This window comes from Zeus faber (genome assembly GCF_960531495.2).
Source record: "Zeus faber genome assembly, chromosome: 13".
Classification (NCBI taxonomy): Eukaryota; Metazoa; Chordata; class Actinopteri; order Zeiformes; family Zeidae; genus Zeus; species Zeus faber.
This window is the reverse complement of record NC_137198.1, coordinates 14,690,248-14,714,628: the sequence shown is the minus strand read 5'-3', so window position 1 is coordinate 14,714,628 and position 24,381 is coordinate 14,690,248. Positions and strand designations below refer to the sequence as shown.

At 45.3% G+C, this 24,381-nt stretch overlaps 1 protein-coding gene across 3 annotated transcripts in view; it reads left to right on the top strand.

Annotated features, from left to right (window-relative positions):
* Positions 1-18,297, top strand: part of zfyve28 (zinc finger, FYVE domain containing 28) — a 23,808-nt gene extending 5,511 nt beyond the window's left edge. Inside the window, exons 2-14 of one of the 3 annotated variants that reach the window (XM_080012770.1) lie at positions 6,450-6,590; positions 8,542-8,679; positions 9,090-9,292; positions 9,416-9,505; positions 9,664-9,753; positions 9,847-9,948; positions 10,480-11,994; positions 12,372-12,467; positions 13,598-13,761; positions 13,853-13,969; positions 15,434-15,535; positions 15,633-15,736; positions 17,337-18,297. In XM_080012770.1, the coding sequence (XP_079868896.1) occupies positions 6,450-6,590; positions 8,542-8,679; positions 9,090-9,292; positions 9,416-9,505; positions 9,664-9,753; positions 9,847-9,948; positions 10,480-11,994; positions 12,372-12,467; positions 13,598-13,761; positions 13,853-13,969; positions 15,434-15,535; positions 15,633-15,736; positions 17,337-17,468 (2,994 nt within the window). In that variant the 3' untranslated portion in view covers positions 17,469-18,297. Of the gene's footprint in view, positions 1-6,449; positions 6,591-8,541; positions 8,680-9,089; positions 9,293-9,415; positions 9,506-9,663; positions 9,754-9,846; positions 9,949-10,479; positions 11,995-12,371; positions 12,468-13,597; positions 13,762-13,852; positions 13,970-15,433; positions 15,536-15,632; positions 15,737-17,336 lie in introns of those variants that run through there. The other 2 variants (XM_080012771.1, XM_080012772.1) reach the window with 2 other exon arrangements.
* Positions 18,298-24,381: the final 6,084 nt, after the last annotated feature.

Sequence of the window (24,381 nt, the reverse complement as noted above, 5' to 3'; positions counted from 1 at the left end):
AGAATTTCCCAGCATTTCAAAAGCTGGTATTATTGTTATAGAACACCCTCCCCCGCACTTTTCAGGGCTCATTTACCCTGACGTGTTCGTCTTTGTGGTTGTTGATTTTTGCACATCAAAAATATTGTTCCCATCTGTGGCAGCGGTCTGTTCTGGCTGTACAAACAGAAACTTCTACAGTGGTCATGCTACACCAGGTGACCCGGGACTCCTAACCCCCTTAAACCCACTGTCCCTCCACCTCGCCCCCTGTGTTGACTCCTGTGCGAGACACATCCACAGTTCATCATTCGGCACAAACAACAGATAAGAGCGTTCTCCGGAGACAAACAGACCACGCGGTTTACGAAATCATAAAAGCGGATGGCCGAACCTCTTTGTGTTTTACTCCATCAATAAAGTTATATTCACTATTAGGCCCATAAGGGGCTACTAAAATTATCCCCGATTATAGTTTTACACAAATGACGAAGAACTGTTTAGGTGCTCGGTGATAAAAGTTTTCTTCTTTGTTGCCCAAAGGACTCGCTGGTGCTTGCCCGGGTATTTCTGCTGAGTCCTGAATAAAATATTAAGGCGATGAAGAGTGTGTCTCGTTTTACCTCTAACTGGCTGGCGGAGTAGACCGAACTGCTTCTACACATAATATTTGCCTCCACTGTGAGTGAAGCATCCTTGGAACGGAGCCAGAGAATGGAGCCTGGAATAGAGTATGGAGGGCAGGAGCAAGGCTTCTCACAAACTCCCTTAAGTGGGCTCACTGAACGCGCTCTCATTCCGACGGAAGTTCACAAAACATTAGGCGGCGCCCTCCCCCCGTCTCCCCCAGCATGGTGTGAATGGAAACCCAGCCCAGTTTCAATACAGGCACGTTGCTTGGTGATTTCTATCGACGACGCCGGGGTTTAAATAAGTTGATCACAAACAAGCGCGCTTTGAGTGACGCCGTCGCACCTTCAAATAGAGAGAAAAATACCATGGCTAATTTTCGTTTTTAGCGAGGGGGGCGGGGCTCAATTCGCCAAGTCATCTTCATATGATTGTCATCAAGTGTTTTGAGTAGCGCTCACTCAGGATGAGTTTATGGGATCATAACGGTCTAAAATGATGGGTTTCCGACCACACGCATGAGGCGTTGTCACAATGAGACGACATCATGGGACACCTGACGCCAGCGGTGGGTGCGGGCGGCTGGCCGGCCACGGCGGACGAGCGCTAAATCAAGGTAGCGGTTGTCCTCGCTCACGGTGATGCGAATGTCAGGTTCAGGAAACAAATCTTGTCCAAATATGGACACTCTTAACGGTAATAAAACCACTTCAAATTGCTAAAGCTCAGCTATCAGTGCCCTGAAAAATATGTAGGCCTGGCTTCTAAATATCTTGGTTGTTATGTTACAGTTGCTGTTTGGTGTTCAATCAAACCTTAGAGCACTTTTGCAGTCGGTTCAGTAGATGTCTGCTCGATGCTGTCATTGTAACTTAAGTCCAGAAATACCTTGTTGTAGAAGACGGGCACTGATTTGACGTGAGATGTTGAGTTTATTATTATTATTTCTTATTTGAAAGTGGAGTCCTTATGTGACCTTCATTCCTTTTGAAATATGCAGTACCATAATACCACTTGCACTGAGTCCATGTACCACAGCACACACTTATTATTAGAGGTTTTTTGAATTGCTTCCGAGAAGCTTGCGTTATGACTTACGTGGCGTACTCTCTTCCTTGCCTCTTCCTCGCTACCTTATGTCATAGTCCCGGCCGCAAGTGGTGTTTTAATTTGTTTTCGGAGATTTTGAAGTAGCATCTCTCGTTTTGCCTTTCGTTTGGGGTCAGTCTGTGTCATATTGTTTTTATTGATTTGTCTTCCCCTTTCTATTTTTATTATTTAATGTCCCTGTAAAACAAAAAATAAATGTGTTCTGAGTTTGTCACACCACAAACAAAATGTTATTAACCACCCAGTCAAATTTGATTGATTAAATCGCCAATATATGATGATATAAATAGATGATAATATATATAACATTAGGTTTCAAAATCGTGGGGGGGGGAAGGCAGTTCCCTCTGCTCTGAGACACTGGGGGCGTGTCCGCTGAAGATGCTGAAACCACGGCCAATCGTGTTAAACGTTTTCATCGGAGTCAGTAAATTCCATGTTTAAATGTTCTGTTGAACCCAGTCCCGTGTGTCTGGTTGAGGACCTTAAAGCCCCGCCCTCTGGCTGAGGGACTCCCCGCCCTCCGCTGCCCCCTGCTGGCTCCTCCTCAGGCCAGGTCGGGGCGCCGCGGCCTGCCAGCGTGCAGCTAATGCTAACGTAACCAAACCCGCACGGTCAAAACAACGGGGCGGTTCTTTTGCCATCCACGGCATGAGTTCACGGTCTCCCTGAAGACTCCTTTTGCTCCAGTTGTTTATTCCCACCACTGACGCTCCAATTCAGTCATGTTTATACAGTGTTAGGGATGGGGAGGGGCCGTGCCAAGTATGCCCCAACCAAAAATACCTGGACCACAAAAATGGTGGGAAACAGTTTAAGGGTCTCACGGCACAATTCCGCACCACATCGTTCAGTTTTATCCACATGTTTTCAGCAACTACTTTCTAACGTGTTTAATTTGTTTCGAAACAAATCACTAAATTCACTTTACAGGGACTTTAATGGTTTTCATTGTGTTACTCGGTAGTTTGAAATATGCTGTGCAAATAAAGATGACCTGAATGCTCTGAACTCCTCAGGGTTGAACTGAGAGCAAAGTTACCATCTTGGTGCCAGAAATGCCACTGGTCGTTCAACAAAAGCAGCCTTGTTTATATGGGTTGAGTGTTTTTTAAGTTTTCATATCACTAGGTGGCTTCGGGATTCACCTGTTTGGAAAGTGTTTCCTTTAAAGGAGTGGCTTCATCCATTGATGTTGTATTTATTTTTTTATAATCTTTATTACCTTTTTTTTATTATTTATTGGATGAGACTAATATTTCCAAAGTGTAAAGGTAGATTGGCATGTAACATTGAGGACTGTTCACTTCCTCCCAATGATGGAAGACTGCTGGAATGTTCCCTCGTCTCTCTCTCTCTCTCTCTGTGTGTGTGTGTGTGTGTGTGTGTGTGTGTGTGTGTGTGTGTGTGTGTGTGTGTGTGTGTGTGTGTGTGTGTGTGTGTGTGTGTGTGTGTGTGTGTGTGTGTGTGTGTGTGTGTGTGTGTGTGTGTGTGTGTGTGTGTGTGCGGCAGCAGCTAAGTCAATGACTCTCTTTCTTCCTCTTCATTCTTTGGTCTTGTTTTCTGCAGAAATCTCTAAAGGAACGGCACCAGTCTGGCCAGTGTCGTACCCCTGTTTAGCGGCATAAACTATGTTTGTGTTATACCCCTAAACAGAACCACGCTTAATAGTCAATAAAATCCTTAACCTGGAATGCTTAAGCTTAGTATCCACCAGTCCCTAAATCCCGGAGCTTAAATACAACTGACTGACATTGATTTGAGAATTGAAGGGGTTTAAATTGATTGTTTTGGGGAGTTTTGTTTATTTGGGTCTGAAACACGAGTTTTCCATCTCCCTTTTGTCACAGTTACACTCCAACTTGTGGAAAATAACATTCAACTGTCTTTTCAGTTAATTTCTCCCACTATCTTGGCACCAGGGAGAGGTTCTTTGTATTCCGATGCTTCACGGTTGGATATACAGTAGATATAGAGCATGTGTCTGACTTTGTGAAGAAAGCACCCATCACACTCAGCAACAATTGTTCATTATAATCATTATTTGAATGTGTTTTGATCATTATCTGTTTAAGTTCATCAGAATGTGTTTGATACTCAAGATGTGTTCACACTGGCCAATGAATGCAGCTTATGGACGGATTCCACGGATCATATACTAAATTAGGGCTTGGTGTTCTGAGATAAATATATCTATCCATATTGATTTTCTTTCATTGGTATAGTAAATTTAGACATTATTAGACATAGTTTTATGGAAATTACATTAATGATGCCGAGAAGACATGACCTAACACCTCTCAAGATGTGAGTACCGAAGTATTTGAAGGGTATATTATTGTATCGCATGGTCCGTAATATGACGGACGTGCCGTAAGAAACTTTACAACTTCCTCCACTCTGTCTGTGCCACCCATGCTTGAGACAGTCTTTAGTGCTCCCCAGAGAAGCCTAATGGATTGGAGACATCATTACGAGAAGAAGCACCAGGTTAAAGCCCCTCCTTGTAACCAGATCCTGCCCAGCTCACAGGGAACTGGGCGAGTGAAATCAGTAACGTTCCGACACTAATTGTTAAGGCGCCACAAATGAAGGGCAAATTATAGGAAGGAAACGGTGACGTTAACAATTCTTCTAAATTCTCCTGCTCAGAAAACATGAGGACAAGCTGGTTGGTTTTCAATTTGAGGACCTACAGCCAAAACAACCCACTAATGTGTTTGTTGAGACAAAAATAACAAGCGATGTATTGGCATACTCTGCCGCTCAGCCACTTCATAGCACTTTGCAGAAATGGACTTACAAAGTATTTTTTTTCATGTAAGGGACACATAATATAGAGGAAAGTAAATAAATCATCAGGATTCCCTCTTTACCCCCGGGGAACGCTCAAATCTGAAGCATTTGTGTGTTTAATATATTGACCAATCTTTTCAATTATTTCTTTATCGATCTTAAATTTTTGAGACCTCCAAAGGCGCCTCCGGAACGTTAAAGTAGCATTTTCTATACCGTAGGAAGGAACGTACATTATATTCCACAAGTTTCCCAGCTGAAGGTCTTATCTTTTCTCCATGCTGTTTGTTTCATTATTGATGAGAGAGTGAGTCAGAGAGCGTGAGGGAACAAGAGAGCGAGAGAGAGCGAGAGAGAGAGAGAGAGAGCCCATGGGGGAGAAGATATCACGTAACCGGCACCAGAGCAAACTTCAGGGAAAGGTCTTATTAGAGGCTGCATCCACTTTGTTCTGTAAATTTTACCATTGGTTGGGTCGTCTTCATGAAACCGACAAACTGGTCTGTCTGCCTGTGCGGTTCTGCCCTCTCCCGTGCTGTCATCGGGCCCCTGCAGTCTGCGCTGATGCACATCAGCGTGTGGTCGCCAATTTCGGAACCATTAACATTTCAATCGGCTTCTACCCTCTCCGGATAGTCGTGCCTGTCTCACTCTGTTAAGGTTTCCTGCAACTGTGAGGTGCTGAGGGTGAATAAGGCTCGCAACGTTTTTCTCGCTAGAGCAACCTCTTTCTCTCTCTCTCTCTCTCTCTCTCTCTCTCTCTCTCTCTCTCTCTCTCTCTCTCTCTCTCTCTCTCTCTCTCTCTCTCTCCCTCTGTCTCTCTCTCTCCCTCTGTCTCTCCCATTCCTCTCTGTTTAGATCTTCAGACCTCTGTGTGTGTGTGTGTGTGTGTGTGTGTCTGGGGTTCCTGGGTTCGGGATTATTGTCTTATGCAAAGCTACCTGAAATCTTTGGTCCGTAGAGCCATTTGGTATTGTTTTTTTTTAAATGGCTTCTATTTAGACAGTTGCAATGGAAAATTGCAATTGTGCTTGGCAAATAAGTCCAGGTAGTGAGTCCTCAGGGTGTGTGTGTGTGTGTGTGTGTGTGTGTGTGTGTGTGTGTGTGTGTGTGTGTGTGTGTGTGTGTGTGTGTGTGTGTGTGTGTGTGTGTGTGTGTGTGTGTGTGTGTGTCCGTGTCCCCATATGTCCCCATATGTCCCAAATCACTCCTGCACCACAAACCACCAACAACCCCACCACTCGCAAGCGTTTTTCCCCGGCCTCAGCAGCTCCTGTGCCGCGTGGCCTGACATGTGCTGCACTCAGCAGTGGGGTGATCTGAGGTGCGATGCTCTTCCCTGTGGTATGCGGAGGAGCGCGCTGTGAGATAATGACTCAAATCCCTTACAAGGGCCAGGCACTCCAATAATGCCTGCTCTTCTGGGGGGGTGGGGGGGGCTTCACACAATTTTAACGACAGCAGTCAACTCAGAATAGCAGTCAGAATAGGTGCTGTACACTTTCTCTTTCTGTCAATCCGTTATCCCTGTATGTATGAATGGAATCTTAAGTCCATACCTAGGTTGAAATGGATTATGTTCGTTGAAAACATCACCAGAACCCGACGTAAAGGATACCGGTCTGTTGTGTTGCACAACATCCTACATTGTACATTCATCCTGTTTAACCATTTGGTCGTATAAAGTATGACATCAGGCGAAAACATTTAAAAGACTGAGCTCATAGTGCATATGAGCTCATATCCTCTTAAGCACCATTAATTTATACCATAAACTTGTTTATCACAAAATGTCTCAATTTCATGACACGTGACATGACACCCTTTCCAATGTTAAAGTTCCTTTCATCCCTGTCTGTGTGGTGCTACTTGGATGCCAAACCAATGCCCAACGATCAACCTGCGTCCCTCCACCCCTGTGTGTCTGCGTGCAGAGGACGGACCCCCAGCTCCTGGCCCAGTTCTACTATGCGGACGAAGAGCTGAACCAGGTGGCCACGGAGCTGGACAGTCTGGACGGCAGGAAGGACCCTCAGAGATGCACCTTGCTGGTCAACCAATTCCGCTCCTGTCAGGTGAGGAAGTCTGAAGAAGCGTAATGCTGACGCAACCGCTTAGATCTCAACTCATGGATCAGCGTCTGAACCGGCGGTCGTTCTTGATTTGAATCTGGGGCAGGATTCCCATGTTCTCTTTGTATGTTCATTAGCTGTGAGGTGCATGATCAGCTGGTCGGCTTCGCTTGGATATCAAGCATTTTCGCCCGATAAGCTGCGATAAGGAGGCTTTGTTTGGAAGCTGTCAGAATACACAATGGTCTTGCTGTGATAACACGGGGCTGTTAATGATGTACTTAAGTAGTAAATGGTTATGAAAATGGCACGTTTAGAAGGAGGCGTATTAGCAATAACTTGACTAAGGTAACAAAAGACACCGACTGTATGTGTCTTCAAGGAACACATCTGCTTACATTTGTTCAAAATTAGGCTTTGTGCTGTGTGAGTGTACCCGAAGTTGTGGTTGTTGTTTTATTCCTCCCGAGATTCAATGTGAGATATTGTTGCCTACGCTCATTGTCCAGGTCTTTATTGAGGTGTGCATAGTGAGAGGACGCGTTGTGGCTGCTGCTTCATGCTGGCCGAACCAGCGGGGGTGGAGGGAAGTCATGAGCCAGCCCACTGTGTCCCGGTCCACAGGGGAGACTCTCTTAATAAGGTCATCACTTGAGCTCTCTCTCTCGCTCGCTCGCTCAAGACCAGGCTGTCGCTTTTGCCTCACTCGTGTTTTATTTTGTTATTTTTGCATTATTTCCCTTGCTTTTCCCCCTCTCACCTTCTTTGCTGAGTTTACTTATCCTCTTCATTATCGTCCCAAATTGACCTCGCCGTGAAGTGCTGGATGGGAGTTTCGTGTTGTGTACACTCTGAGCCTTTTAGCTGACATCGGAGCTTTATAGCAATTGTGACTCGTCCATATTTCAACCTTGTGGGGGGCGATGCACCACTATATAGTTTCCTTTGCTGGCTGCATTTATATCAGCTCCGACTCCCAGTTCCCGCAACCCATATATTAGACATATATTAGGATATATCAGTACCATCTACTATATGTCGATTTCAAAATGTACATCATGATGATAAATTCGACCGTCTCATCGAGCCCTTCTCGGCGGGTGCGCAGCCTTATTTAACACAGTGCCACATTAAAGGACTTGGCATGCAACTTGTGCATGATGCAGCCTCAATGTCTCTATGATACCCCACAACTCCAAGGCCCCTGAGAATAGGAGGGCAAGTGTTCTCATGCCAAAGCCGGCCACTTGAACCTGCCTCTGCAGCTGTCAGCCCTTATTCATGACACTCAATAGACGGGGGTGCTGGCAAGCTGTTCCTGTCATGTTGGCACCGCTGTCCTCGCGGAGCAGCCCGCTGGAACTGTGAAGGGAGTCTGTTAAAGATTGCACAGGATTAAGACGGATGGGACAGTTGCCAAATAAGGGAGATTGAGAGATTGACTGTGAAATATGTCAGTGCTGGGTAGGAGGAGGCTGGATCCTATAAGGCGAGCTGGTATTTAGTCACATGCCGACGCGGCACGTGCCAAGCCAAAGTCACCCGCTCCTCCCGCATGCTTTGCAACTGACAGGAGTTTATCTCCCGTGTCCCTGTCACCTCGGTAAAAAAAGGTGGATCGGTCGAGGGAACGCAGCGGGGGGTGGGGGAGTGCGCTCAGACTGCGCCCCAGACACATCCACTGTGGTTCAGCTTTCTCCTTTGAAAGTCTTTCTAATCTTTGAGCTCTGCGCCTGATGAGGTTTCAGCGTGCGGTGTCGCCGCAGCACCGGGTGAAGGGCTCATCGTAAAGCCCTTGTGTATGTTGTACGGATGTGCCATGACGCAAATGTTTTGCGTATCCATCCATCCACCTGTTTTGCAGTCACTCACTTCCAAAAAGGCGTCTCTGCTTCCTCCTTCCGTCTAGTTTATCCAATTCCGTTTTCTCTCCCTCTCTCCTCTGTGTCTCCAGGACAATGTGTTGAATATTATCAATCAGATCATGGATGAATGTATCCCTAACGACCGGGCCAACCGAGACTTCAGTGTCAAGTTCCCAGAGGAGATTCGTCATGACAACCTGGCAGGCCAGCTGTGGTTTGGGGCTGAGGTAGCGTATTCCCCCAAGAATCAACCAGCGAAAAAAACAAGCTTGAAGGACTCCCTCGCCTTCACACGCATCCATTGTGCATGCAAACCCTTATATTATCCTCTTCTCTCTCATTCTCAAAATGTTCTAATTGTTTCCCAGCTATTATTATTTTGGTGCCAGCAACAGTCATTTTATGCTTCAATCAATTTAGGCCTATGAGCAACAGAATAAGAATCTTACTTTCTGTACTCTCGAAACTGGTCAAATGCGGATATTCCACATTGCATAGTAGATTGTTTAATGTGAATATCAATATATAATCAATATATTTTTTGCAGAAATGCCGTACATCCCCTTGTGCTGCCTTAAGCTACTTCACAACTCCTCTACAATATTGAGCTTACGTAATCCCTCCTTCCTTTTTTCAGTGTCTGGCTGCCGGCTCCATCATTATGAACAGGGAGATAGAGAGCATGGCCATGAGGCCACTGGCCAAGGATCTGACCCACAGCCTGGAGGAGGTACGCAACATTGCCAGGGACCAGGCTCTCCGAGACCTCAACCTCTACACAGACCGCATGAAGGATGCACTGCGCCACTTCGACGGCCTTTTCGCTGAGTTTGAGCTCAGGTCGGACAACCATACTCTACATCAAAACCTTTTCCCTGTTTTACGCTGGCATACATCACCCTTGCTCAAGGCGTGGCCATTGCTTTCAACAAATTGAAATTCTGCTTTCTTTCCTTTTGCCAGTTATGTGTCAGCCATGGTGCCTGTAAAGTCTCCCAAAGAATATGACGTCCAGCAGGAGGTGATTGTGCTTTTCTGTGAGACTGTGGAGAGGTGAGTTCACAGAGGAGCAGAGGGTCTCCGGGGGGGTGGGGGTGGGGGTCCCATGCAATGCTACAGATCGAATCAGACCGAGCAAGATTCTTTGGATTTTTTTATTCATGTCTGGAGAAAATGCAGCAGTTTTATTTCTAAATTTGCTTCTGTCGCAGGGCCCTAAAGCTGGGCTATCTCACACAGGACATGATCGACGACTACGAACCTGCACTGATGTTTACAATTCCAAGACTCGCCATTGTTTGGTAAGTGTTGCCTCTCCTGTTCCATTCCTCGACCTTATCACTCCCCCAACCCAATTTTGGCCAATTTTCCACCTCTCTCGTTGATCTTTGTAGCGGTTTGGTCGTGTACTCTGAAGGTCCTCTCAACCTCGATCGGAAATCCGAAGACATGTCTGAGCTCTTCCGACCCTTCCGCACTTTACTCAAAAAAATCAGGTACTAATGATATGTTGATATGTTATTGTATCTACTTTATTGTTTTGGAGTTTAACTTGATAAGCAAACCAGCAAAACAAACAAACTAAGCATCCAAGAATGATTGAGAATAATAGCCAATAAATAAAATGAAACCATAGCATTCTGAAATAATAAAGTTGACTGTCATAATGTGAGGAAAACAAATTACAATGGGGGGAAAAAAATAAATAAACAAAAGTGGCTTGGAACACAAAGTTCTAGATTTCAAATTCTTCTATTTTCCTTTTTCTTGTATTATTCTACTTTATTTTGCTCGTTTGCTCCGGTGCGTACTGTTGTTACACTGAAATTTCCCTCCAGCGATGCATGAAGTACCCATCTCTCTATCAGTCTAGTTAAGAACACCAGTAATCTCGATATAAGGGCAGAGCCAGCCCCAGCTGTAGTTCTCAAATCCCTGTTGATTTGTTTTATGGGATTTGAGAGCAAATCCTTCAGCTGTATGTGCTGAGATGTTACAGCAGAGTTTTGCTTGTGTTGTTTTGGCAGAGACCTGCTGCAGACTCTCACTGAGGAGGAGTTGTTGACCCTAGAGAGGAATCTCTGTATCTCTCAGGACGGGGAGTACCAAACGGGCCCGGGACTTGACACCAGTGCCGCACCAGCACCAGCACCAGCACCAGCCGCAGAGCGCCTCTCCTCCTGCAGCTCCACAGGGGAGAAGGAGGAGGAGTCGGGGGAGAAACATTTGTCTCTGTTTGTCTCCCCCAGCCAGGAGGAGGAGTTGGGAGGTGTGGAGAAGGGTTGGGAGGAGGTGGAAACAGAGCTTGTAAAGGAGGAGGAGCGGGATCTGCTGTGTGAAGAGGCAGAAGAGGCGGAGCTGGCCTGCTCCATGCAGTACGACGAGGAGGAGCTGGAGCAGCTCAACATGATGGTGTACCGCGTGGGGGACGAGATGTCCACCCTGCTGTCACCCCCTAGCCAGGGCAACTCCCCGGCCCACCTGCCCCGCAGGGCGGAGGCGGGGGTCTCCAGTGGGGCTTCCAGCACCGATGCCTCCCCCCGCAGGCTCCTGGGGGGGCGACTAAGGACAGGGCTCTATGTTGAGGAGGAGGACAGGGTCTTCTTCATGGAGGACCTGGACGCAGCAGCAGAGGCCTGCGGCCGCCTGGTTTCTTCCTCTAGAGGCTCGGAACCCACGCAGCGCAGAGCTGGCTCTCTGCCGCACTCCGCCCGCAACGGCTGGCCTTCTGACGCCCTGACGGAGGGGCCCTGCCCGCAGCCGCGTAGCCAAAATCCACAGTATACCAGCTCCAAGCGAGGCCCCTGCACCACGGCTCCGGGGTGCGAGCCGCTGCCTTACACCAACGGCTGGGAGGTCGGGCTGGAGGGGACGGCCACCGAGACCGCCGAGGTCATCGCTCACCGCATGGGAGGGATGAAGCTGTCCGCCACCGTCATCTTCAACCCGCGCTCCCCCAGCCTGACGGAGCTGGCCGTGGACAAGCTGCTGATGCCGCGGCCGACCACCTCCGAGACGGAACCCTGCGGCCCCCTGGTGGCCACGCACTGCCTGCTCAACTCGTGCGTGTGCTGCGGCAGCTGCGAGGACGGGCACGACGACGGCGTCCCCGCAGAGAGCGCCGGGCTGGGGCTGGGCCTCACCCTGGGATTGGACAAACACTGCAATATCCCGCCTCCCACCACCGTCATCCAGTCGTCCGCCTGTCGCCTGGGCCCCCCGGGGCCGGAGCTTCCGGGTAAGAGGGAGCCTTTGCAGCTCACGCCCCCTTCGTCCTGCTGCTCTGTGGAGACGCTACTGGATGAGAACGGGCCCCGGCTCTGCGAGAAGTGCCTGGCTGAAGCCACAGGGCCGGTGGCCCAGGACCAGGACAGCAATTCCAGTCGGGGGGGAGGCGTCTCTCCATGCCTCCACCAAGCCAGGACTGGAAGGAGGAAGCAAACAGGCCAAGGAGGCCAAGAGAGGGACATGGAGAAAAAGATGTGCAAACTAGAAAATAATTCTGATGGCAGCACCAAGGACGAGGGCAAGAAAAACAGCAGGTGGGTGACTTTACTGGAAATCAGAAGAAAACATATTGTCGTTATGTTTTTTTTTTAATGTATTTTAACCATATTTCATCATTAACTTTATTTTGTTTGTAATGCTTTGTTTTTTTATTTTTATTTTGTCCTCTTGTCACCTTAAAGGAAAACTCAGGTATTTTTTTAACATAAGCCTTATTTTTCGAGTCAACCCGAGTGATTGGCATCCCAGTCTTTTAAATTGATCCACTATTGAGGGAATAGCTTGGGTGACTGCCACGCAGTGGGGCAATACCGGAATTTTCCTTTACCGAGTCTCGGTGCTTTCTTTTTTCCGTGGCGTATTTGTTTCTCAATTGGTTCTGTAATTATTTTATTTGTTGTTGTGTTTTTAGTTTCCAGAACTCTCCACTCAGCTCTGTGTCAAGTAGTGACTGTGAGAGTGTGTCTGTAACCACATGTAGCCTTTCAAGCAGTGCATACACGCCAAGGTAACCCCCCCGCTCAAACGTGTGTGTGTGTGTGTGTGTGTGTGTGTGTGTGTGTGTGTGTGTGTGTGTGTGTGTGTGTGTGTGTGTGTGTGTGTGTGTGTGTGTGTGTGTGTGTGTGTGTGTGTGTGTGTGTGTGTCCTGGCCCTCATCTGACCATAACTACAATTTGACGCCGTACTTAACATGCAACAAACGCTCTGCCTTGTTTATGCGATGGCACATCCAGAGGGTGAGGGATTCTCTTGTTCCTTCATGGGCCCCCAGGTGACTTGAGTCATTTCCTCCGCCGTCGTATGAATACTAATGTATGTTTGAGGGATGTTTCAGTAAATTGGGCACATGCATGCATTGAATAAAGGTCAAGGACTGCACTCAGTTTGGATTCTCGGTCGTTGTCGTACATCATCATCGTCATCATCACCGGAGAAGGGTGTCATGCCCTGTCCGTGCAGCAGTAAACAAAAAATACAACTGGAGTGCAGTCCTTGACCCTCCATTTATTTTATATCCTTTCAGGCCTCAGCGCCCAGTGAGTTTTTAAATCATTATGAAGTTGGTGTCAGTCCAGTAATTATACATGCATTACTGGTTCTGGCCAACCTGACCTGAGGGACAGCTTGGAGTCAAACAAGCTACAGCGACGCATCCAAATGCAAAAAGAAGCCACAGAAATCAAAGTCAGTCAGCGGAGGCTTTACAGTGGGGTTTCTTTTTTCCCTTCACAATGTAGTTCTGAAGAGATCTCCCTGCTGCGAATGTTATTATACCTACTTTACACTTGACTCTCAAATATCTGGAGTTTTAATTTTTTATTTATTTATTTAAACATCAGTGAGTGCAGCAATCCGTCATTTGCCCCGTCCTGTTGAAACGGTCACAGCAGCAGCTCCTTCATCGATCGGAGAAGGAGACTCCGACTGACAGTATTACACAATATAAATACATTTTGCGCGTCCATCAAGATTCCAGATTCATTATTACCGGACTCATTCCATCTTAATCTTCATTTTTTTTTTTTTTTTGTCATCCGGATTGTGGCAGATTTAATTGAAACTCAAGAATCTGTCCCAGTCACTTCTGCGCTGTTGTGTTTCTGCCAGTAAAATATTCCCCGTCTCTGTTTTCTTCAGCCCCGTCAGCAGCCTGACCACCAGCTCAGGGACGTCGGACGACTTGGATCATCAGGAGATCCAGTTGGCTCTGCAAGCTGCCAAGATGGCCGCCAGGAACAAGATCCGATCCCGCTTCCACAGCAGCAGCGACCTCATCCACCGTCTTTTTGTTTGCATATCAGGTGAATGTCTCTCACACTCTCTCTCTCACTCACTCACTCACTCACTCCCTTTGTGTTTCTCTCCGTCTGACTGCCGGTTTCTGACGTGCAGGTGTGGCCGACCAGCTGCAGACAAACTACGCCAGCGATCTGCGGAGCATCCTCAAGACTCTGTTTGAAGTCATGGCAACCAAGTGTGAGCAGGGAGACAACGACAAGGAGAAGAAAGGTGGGGGAAAAAGATTTTTCTCTTGCACGTGTGTGCCGTGCTATCACCCCATCTCCTTTCCTCACATTCTTTATTGGTCCCTGGCGGGAAATTGCGGTGTTATAGTAGCTCACATCGGAACAAATAGGCAACAATAATAATAATAATAAATGTAGCTGCAGGCAGCAATACACGGGGTCCATTATTGACACCAATTACAAATGTTTGAGTTCCCATGGAACGTAGCATCAGTTCATGCTGTCGCTCGTCTTTACGTCAGCATTACGTCTAAAATGAGTTACAATTTTCCGAGTTTCCATTGAACGTAGCATCGCCTGACATAATTGACGCCGTGGCGAGACACACAGATATACCAATACAAGCTGCTACGCTCGTTGCGTGTTATTATTTTATCCTAAAAATGACAACGTGGCTGTCTGCTACCTTGCAGTGCACAGAGTCCTGCCTCACAGTGTCTCTGGAACGAAATCACTCTGTGTGGAAGTTCCCAACAACACGGTTTCATAAAAACGGATTCAACACTGCATGTCCCTCAGAGACTAAAGTAAAATGGACACGATCCAGACCTGTTGCTCTGGAGCTGCAAGCGAACTCCATGTGTGAGGACACAAACACAGAATATGCTTTTGGCTGTTTTCGACTTGGAGGTTTGTGTGCCGCAAAAAAAGAAGGGTCATGACACCGGGTTAGATGCGAACAGAATGCCTTTAGAAAAGGTCAAAAGAGATTAAATATCAAACGAAAAGCCCCCCAGATGTCAAGCAGGTAAGGCGATACACAAACAAACACACACACAGAGCGATGGAGTCTACACTGCGTACTGTAGCTCACACAGTGCAAATGAGCGTTCGTAGCCAGAACCTGCAAATATATAGAAAATGTAACTATGATGTCACAAGCGTCTTACTCCACAAACTTATCTTGCTCCACCACCCGACGGGAAGTGTTAGAACCTTGTCTTGTGGGCGATGGACGAACATTCGGCTATCGGTCTTTCATTAATTCCTACTCGGTTGGTATGGATCAAAGTTGAACCACCAGATCTCTGTGACGTCCCAGTTCTAACCAGACCTCAACCGTAGCTCCGTGTCCGTAGCTCCAGTGGTTGTCCTGTTCCAGACACTTTTAGCCCGAAAAGTGTCAAGGAGAATAATAATACAAATCTGAATGATCACTGTGGGATGGACACCTAATAATTATAATACTAATACTGTAATAAAAGTGTAAAAGCAGGAAATTATGAATGATTGCTTTAATATATTTATGTATATGCATAGTCTATAGAAACAGGGTTGTCAGTGCTTATAACGGTCACTGTGACTATAACTGTTCCATTTGGTCTCAATGATAGTTGACGCGGAAATCATTTTTGAAGTGCTTCTTAGTGGTTCTAGTTGGTTTATACAATTTAAAAGCCTACAAATTCTAATAACACTTTCTTTGTTCTTCAATTTGGGCTGCCAGTGTCTGGTCTGCGTAGTGCGGTGCTGGAGGACTGTGAGCTCTGTCAGGAGACCATCTCCTCCTCTGAACTGGCGGCCAAGGCCCGTGAGGGACAGTTTGAGGGTCAGCGAAGTGCTGCTCCACACACACGCACACACACAAACACACGCACACACAAAATAAATAAAAACACTAACTGTCTACTGTCCTGCCCGTGCAGATCCTCCGGACTGGGTCCCAGACGAAGCCTGCAACTGCTGCATCGCCTGCAAGGCCCCGTTCACCGTCATCCGCCGGAAGCACCACTGCAGGAGCTGCGGAAAGGTACGACCGCTGGCTTCCTGTGTGTCCGAGGGAAGTCTGGGAACGCCACACACCCACGTGGCGCGTGTCATTGTCTATTTACCAATATGCAGGATGTGGAGTAACAATAACCTGTGCTGTTGGGAGCAGGAAGCCGTGAGTCAGAGTGGATTTCCCAACACTGATCTGTTCTGTGGGATCGGGACCTTTGACTCACACACAGATATGCACACACTTACTGTTTCTTAGGCAATAGATTATTATCGGGAATTTCACACAATACTGCAAATCAATTTTTTCCATTGACTTTGCGCTTTAAGTCAATGGACATCATCCGCTTCTTCTTCTCAGCACTAACCTTTTTCCGGACCCATGGTTCGGAAAAAAAAATTGGCAAAATAACTGCACAAAACACAAAAGCGATGCTTCCACGCCCAGGTTACCACGTGAAGTAAAGGAGTGAAACGCGGGATGCTGGCCGCATTCGCTCGCCACGCCAACCAGCGGCGGCGTACCTGAAGCCCGCTCCTCGTAACTCAAATTTTTTGCTCGCAAATCAATACAAAAAAAACGACGGAACGACGGCTCGTAACTCGGAAAACTCGTATGTTAGTGCGCTTGTAACTCAAGGTACCGCTGTACTTGAAAATAGCCTCTTTTGTGCTGAAGCGCTTGAAAAGTCCTTGAAAAAAACGTCATCATTGAAAGCTTGTGATATTCCCCCTGGATTTGTTTTTCAAATCGTAATGTAATAAAAAGAATTCCGGAATCGCTTTCATGACTTAAATTATGCCAGGGAAATGTAATTTTTGGAAATTGATTTATAAAATAGATATATACTTATAATAGAAGATGACAATGAGATGTTTAATAGATGTATGTATTTAAATACAAAAGATATACTAATGTTAATAATAGACCATTTTTAAAATAAGATTATGTTATATTTGAATTGATAAGGATCAAATTGAAAATGCATTATTTGTTTTGCAAGTCCTTCAAAATGAAAAAGTAGAACTTGAAAGTCCTTGTATTTCATTTTGTAATGCCACAATGAACCCTGTTAATATATTTAAAGGAAAGGTCCAGTCTAAAGAACTAGGTTGCTGTTTTACTTCTACTAGCTCAGTGCCCAGCAGTGGGCCGAAACTATTCTCTCAATACTGGATCGATTCAAGAATTTAAGATTTTGACGGCAGTCACTCGGTTTGACTCCTGATGATCCAGAAATAAGGTTGAGATAAAAGAAATACAGGACTTTTGTATAACAAAAGGAAATTAAAGCAATATATGGTGATGTAGTATGGTGTTATGTTCAGTATAGTATACTGTATGTGGTATAATAAAATATGGTTCAAATCAAACAATGAGCTATCGACAGAGTTATTTCTCGGCCAATGAGACCGAGATATAACTAAATAAAGAAAAGATAGGTGTAGCTTTAAAAGCAATATGTTTACAATTCCACTGAAACTTTTGTGCAGAAACTAAATGCTGCAACCGTGCTTAGAATCCTTGTCTGCCTCAGCTAGTGTGTAGTCCCTCATATATCATTAAATTCCACGTTATCATGGTAGTTGTTACCTTATGAACATAACCTGTGTCTGTTTGTATTTTTCAGATCTTCTGCTCTCGATGCTCCTCCCATTCCGCTCCGCTGCCGCGCTACGGCCAGATGAAGCCGGTGCGGGTGTGCACGCACTGCTACATGTTTCACGTCACGCCGTTCTACAGCGACAAGACCGCCATCTGATAACACACGAGCATGGAAGGCGCACGCACACACACGCGCACGCACGCACACACGCACACACACACACACACTCACACTCACACTCTTTGCCTCAACGTGATCATATGCAAAGGATTAACGCAAGACTATGTACAAAGCAAACCCCGACCTGTCGCGAGGAACCCTCTGTCCATCCGGTCGTCCCTGCCTGCGAGGCGTGGCTCAGTATGGGAGAGAGATGCCGCCGCCGGAAAGAGAACCAAAGGGTTTGGACTTCTATGTGCCTGTCCCACCCACGAGCGATCCCCCGAAACGCCGTTCTGCCCGCAGCGCCATGAACGCCGGGGAGCCCGCAGGCAGTAATCCCAGCTTTTGTACCGGCATTTTTGTCTTCTACAGCAGTTTGCAGCACAAAGTGGTGAGAGCAGGCCACCGATGGAAAGTTTGTTTTGTTGCTTTTGGCGTGTATACCAAAGGCCTTGTGACATATTTTCTTATGCTTTTGCGGGCTTCCCACATTTGTGCCAGAGCTCCCACGGGACTCAGATTACTCAAAAGAATGTACGTCCTGATAGACATCTAAATAAAGGATACTTCTGTAGATAATGACTACACTACATTGACATCACTTATGTTCGGGGACTGGCGAGGCCGTTTTAACCTTAGGCTGCATTCAGCTTTTATAAAGAGGATCTTTTAATGCTTTTAATGGCAATGAATGTGTAACACTGTATAATTTTGCGAAAAAGAAAAAAAACAAAACGGTTATTGATTCTAACAAAATTGACAGATAAGCTTTTAATAATAACAGGCTGTGCCTAGTTACTTTTTTTTTTTTTTTTTTTGCACCATGGCATGTTTAAGTAGTTATTTTTCTTTCTTGTGACTCTGCTGCACAAAGAGATCAATATAAGGGATTGATTAGTCATGGCTGTCAGGTCTGGACTCCCCCTAGAGAGTTGAACTCTCTTTCCTCAGCGCCGTTCTGTGTGTTTAGTTTTGACCCAGAGGCCTTCTCAGGTGCTGGCCTGTGGATTACAGGCCCACACTGTCGCCCCTTTACGCGCTCCTTTTCTCTGAACGTGCAATAGTGTAGTAGTAATTTAAGTCGTCCCGCACGTTCCAGTGGTGACAAACATGTTCTATATAAATTGCATTTATTGGCCAAAACAAACCATCGCCAACATTTGTTTACACTTGGGATTCGTTTTGTTCTGGCTGGAACACCACTCTGGAACAGAGAGCTAATTGCTGTGATTAATTTGTCTCATCGAAATGCATTTTCAGCTGTTGACTCTTCCTCCTTTGCTATTAATATATTTTAAGTAGCTTGAGACTTTACTTAAAACCTCATGTTTTCCAGTTTATCCTTGTGAAGATGCCTAACAGGCCAACCTGCCAATTTGGACCTTCAAGTTTCAAGGTCACAATATTACACCACGTCAATATAGTGCTCTGACTTAAAGGATGGGTTCGCTATTTTTCAACCCAGGCCTTATTATAATGGCCGGTTGAAAAATAACAAACCTATGCTTTAGAGTGATCTCTCAGGCATTACATGTCTATGTCATAATACTATTACAACCATTTCATTTGAAGACAGAAATCATATAAACGTACCAGAAAAAGATGAGTTTTTTTTCTTTTATAAAGAACATAGAAATAAGTATGAAGCTATAAATGCTATTCTGTAAAGATGAAATCATGCAGTAATTATAGGGCAGGGTATCCTAATATTTCAGAGCTTGGTCTTATTTTGTAAAAAGCTAGTTATGTTCAATGATAAGAGCTGTGTAAAATATTTGACAAACAGAAATGATGATATTTAGTTTTAAATGCTATGTATATGAAAATAAATTACCTTTTCCTGTTTCAAAATGGTGAATGGTGTCTTTGTCACAAAATATCACGCAGCCTCCCTTTTTTTGATAGTGCAGCACCATTAAATTGAAAGATTCAAATCTGTTTACACACACACACACACGAACTCCTCACTTAACAACCTACCTGTTTAACGACCGTTCGGACTCAGCATGTGTGCTGCATGCGCAGCGTCTCAGTGTCCAGCATCTCATCGCGCATCACCCTTTATACCGGGGGTCACTACCAGGCGGCCCGCGGTCCGGGTCCGGACCCAGACGCCGTCCTATACGGACCCGGACCTATAGTCAATAAATCATTCAAGTATTTTAAATTTTGACGGGGCGCTTCTATTTTGACCGGCGCAGCGTTTCTAGACTTTACGGTACTGGTTGAGCGAATCAGGAAATCCACTGACCAATTGCATTCGAGTTAAGCCATCCCACGTGACGCTACTCAGCCAATCGAACCTGTGCATTCCCGGCACAGGCTGCCTGGCTCACAGACAGTGAGCGACCGTGCGAGAGATGACAGAGAGAAGTGCGAGAATTAAAGAGAAAGAAGTCAGATAAGAGTGAGGAATACAGCGGGAAAGAGACAGAAAAAGAACTGCACGTGGCGCTCTCTAAGAAGAGAAAAGTGGACAGCGAAAACAGAGCTTTCAACCCAGAATGGACAGACTCACTCATGTTCATTCTTCCCACCGGAAACACAAAACCAGTCGGTCTCATATGCTCAGGGACAGTGGCGCTCATAAAAAGTGCCAACGTGAAACGCCACTATGAGACAAAGCACGAAGTTTTTCACCAAACACACCCACTCAAGTCTGAACTGCGGTCACAGAAAATAAGCAGTCTCAGAGCCCAATATGAACGATCCACCCGGATCCTGACCCATTCATTCCCTACTCAACAACGTGCTAATGAATGTTCCCTCAGAGTCACTTGGATTTTGGGTCAACACAAAAAGCCATTTACTGATGGAGGGGCTGTCAAGGAATGCACGAGTGCAGTAGCTGAAACCTTACTTGAGGGGAGACAGAAAGAAGAGCTTTGTGACAAAATAAAGCAAATACCCATGTCAGCATCATCAGCCACAAAGAAAAGTGAAACGTTAACCCAGCTGCATGAAGCTATTCATAAGGTTCCATGTGTAGGCTTAGCTGCAGATGAATCCACTGATGTGTCTGACAATGCTCAGCTGTTCATTTATGTAAGGTTCTTCAACCAAATAAAGAAAGTTCTGTGGAGATGTGTTAGGTGTAACTCCCCTTAAGACCAGTACAAGTTGAGAGGACATCTACCTGGCCATTAAGGAGATGTTAACAAGGCGAGGAATAGAGCCAAAACAAGTGGTTTCCACAGTGGTTTACCACAGATGGAGCCCTTGCCATGATAGGGAGAGAGAAATGAGCTGTGGCAAGAATGAAAGGGGACAATCCTGAGCTCATCTCTTACCACTGTATAATACATCAATCTGTCCTGTGCTCCACCCTGTCAGATGAGCATGCTGAAGTGATGAACACAATGATGAGGATGATCAATTTTCTCAGGGCATCCTCTTCCTATCAGCATCGCATGCTCAGGGAATTCCTCAGAGAAGTTGATGCAAACGCTGATGATCTGTTGCTGCACAACAACATGATGGCTTAGCAAAGGCAGGGTGTTAGAGCGCTTTTGGTCCATCAGAAGGGAAGTAGCAGCTTGCTTGGAAGAGCTGAGAAGTCAGAAGGCAACAGAGTTTTCTCTCTTTTTAAAAGATGAGAAAAGGATGGATAATGTGGCCTTTTTGGTTGATATCACTTCACACCATAATGAACTTAATTTGAAGCTACAGGGCAAGGACAATACAATTTGTGAACTGATGACAGCTGTCCGTTCCTTTCAGAGGAAACTAGAAGTGTTCAGGGAAGACCTGCAGGGAGACTGTGCACACTTCCCAGCAGTGCAGGAACAGGTTCAGGGACAGAGAGATGTGTCTTCTTTTAGTGAGTTTGTCGATAAGCTGATTGTAAACTTCACCAAACGTTTTGACAGCTTCCGCTTTGGACAAAAGCTCACCTTGTTCATTCAGAACCCATTTCTAATCACAGATGTCAGTGGGTTCTCAAAGGAAGTCACACAGCACTTCAAATGGGCCAATGCTGGGCCTTCCCCAGATGCAACTGATTGATCTCCAAGCAGATGTGGCGCTGAAAGAGCAGTTTGGAATAACTGACCCCACCACTTTCTGGCTCCAAATGGTCTCTGAGACAGCTTTCCCAGGTCTGAGGAAAGTAGCCCTGTACACATTGACCATGTTTGGCTCCACATACAGCTGCGAGGCAGCTTTCTCTGCAATGAACATAATTAAAAGTAAATATCGATCCAGGCTCACCAATGAGCACCTGCACATGTGCATGAGAATGGCCCTGACATCATTCCAGCCTAGATTTAAACTCCTGGCAGGACAAGCTAGAGCTCAGTTCTCTCACTGAACAACAGAAAGTGGGGGAGTTGGATAAAAGAGGGAAAGAAAGAGAAGCTAAAACTGTTCACTTGTTAAGATGTGTTGAGAAATCTGCTTCTGAAATTGGTTGAGACTGTTAAAACATTCACAAAGACAAAGGGGAAACTCAAGCTGCTGCTATACATCATTTTATTTTTCAGTATATATTTAATCTTCATTTTAAGATTATTATTATATTTATTTTCACCATTTTGATTTTAAATGCAGCCCTTCTTTTCCTTGAAGAGAATAGTTTCAGTGGAGTCAGTTGAACCTCCTAAAATAATACATATCTTCAGTATTATCTGTATAATTGTCTAAAAGTGACAATAAATATTGTCTAAATGTTTTTGAATTATTCTTCCTATATTGATCTGACAGTCAGTTGTTGATTACATGCAGACGTTGATACAACTACTAGGCTACTTCAATATATATCACACTGAATCATAACGCAAGTTAGACATTATGATGTTCCGGACCTTTGCTTGAGGACATTTTCTCTAACTGGACCTATTTGAAGTTTAGTTGAATACCCCTGCTTTATACACTATATACACTATATACACTGTATACATCTCATCTCATCACCGTTCTGTGTCAGTATTCACTACACTAGCATTTGCAATTGCCGCGCCACCTTATCGTGAATTTACACGGGCCCTTGCTTATCGACTAATTTGATTAACGACCTGGTCCTAGGAACAGAACTCGGTCGTGAAGTCAGGAGTACCTATATATATATATATATATACACACACACACACACACACACACACACACACACACACACACACACACACACACACACACACAAAGAACTAAATCATGAGAATCGATTCGTCTGCAGTCTCTCTTAACACTCAAATGGTGTGGTTCCTTACGATTTGATGAATGGTGGAGATGGTCATTCTGCTTAATACATTTCCTACATACCACTGAATAGATGGCTCTGGTTGACCTAGTTTACCTCACGATTACCGCACATAACCACTTAAACCCACCATTCTGGGTGGGGTGGGTCAAACACACGACACAGTTCTCCACTAGGTGGCAGCACTTGTTTGTGCATTTTGACAACAATGCCTGACAGGAAATCAAATGCACATTATAAGAGGCTCGTTATCAGAGAATTATCATTCAAACATGAATCGAATTTACAACGAATAAAATATTGTAATCCTACAGTAGCTAGAGAATTATTTCAACTGTTTTCTTGTCGTTGGCTCATTTCTCTCATTACAACATTTGACAGAGGGCACGCCAGTGTTTCTGCAGGACCTTAAAAAGTCTTAAATGCACCTTAAAGTCTGTTAACAGTCATAAATTTGAATTTATGACCTTCAAAACAGGAACAAAATATTATTTTAGGGCGAAATTAGTCAAGTTCATCTGCATCGCAGTAAAATCCAGAAATATTTCTGGCTACATAAAACCCCAGATGAACCCAAACCTTTTTTTTTTTTTATACTTTGGAACTCACTTTGTAAACCAAGAAAATATTCGTACCAACCTCTCCAAAATTCAGTGTAAAAATGTTCTGGTTCGGTGTATTCCGGTTCCTAATCACTGAGCTGACCGTCTGGTCCTAAAGGAGAAGGAGAAGTGCTCAACGTGCTAATGCTAATGACCTATACATAAAGCCAGATATATATTCTTTTAAACTAAAGTGACGTAACGTAGCAAGTATGTAGTGGAGTCTAAGTCAACAGCAACCGAAACCGAATAAACTTGGAAAAATGTTTTTTTTTTTTAAAGGTTCAGTGTGTAGAATGTAGTGGCATCTAGCGGTGAGGCTGCAGATCCCAACCAACTGATTACCCCTCCCCATGGCGGGGCAACATGGCGGCCTCCGCGGAAGAGACGGTGGCGGCGAAACGGGCGAAAAACGCGAACGCCCCTCTCTTAGAGACGGTGTTTGCTTTGGCCCTTCTGGGCTACGGTAGAACGAAGAAACATGGCGGTGCAACATGGCGGCCTCCGTGAGGTGTACCCACTCGCCAAGCGGATAAAACCGGCTCATTCAAAGGCAACACAAACACAATGATTTTTTATTTTCATGGGGTTATTAGTTAAAACATACTTGTGAATATTATATTCAATTTCTGCCAAGTACGTTCCATAAATTCTCCACACTGCCATTTGTTACTTTTATTTATTTTTGTTACCGCCGACATGCAGATCAGGTGGTGATTAAAGACTCGCGAATGATTTGTTCGTGGTGAACGAATCCTAAATGAGTCGCGCCGGCAAACGAGTGAAGGGTCGAGGGTTAAATGAAAGTCCAGCGCAATAAAGGGAAGGGAATTCGGCGAGATGGTTGTTGATTAAGGATGATACACATTTTCAACATTCCAGCAAAATAAATCTTCCGTGATTCACACTTTACACGTGTCTGCCAAAAAAACCCCGAAATGATTCGATTTTCTTTTTTTTTTTTTTTTTTTGCTTTTAGGCTAAAATATTTTCTGGGACCATCAGGTTGCCTCCTCCCGCTTCAATAAATCATTTGGTTAGGATTCAATGGTTCTCGTAGGAATTCCGTTCGCCACACAGAGCCGAGCCGACTCACCAGGAGTTCACCAAC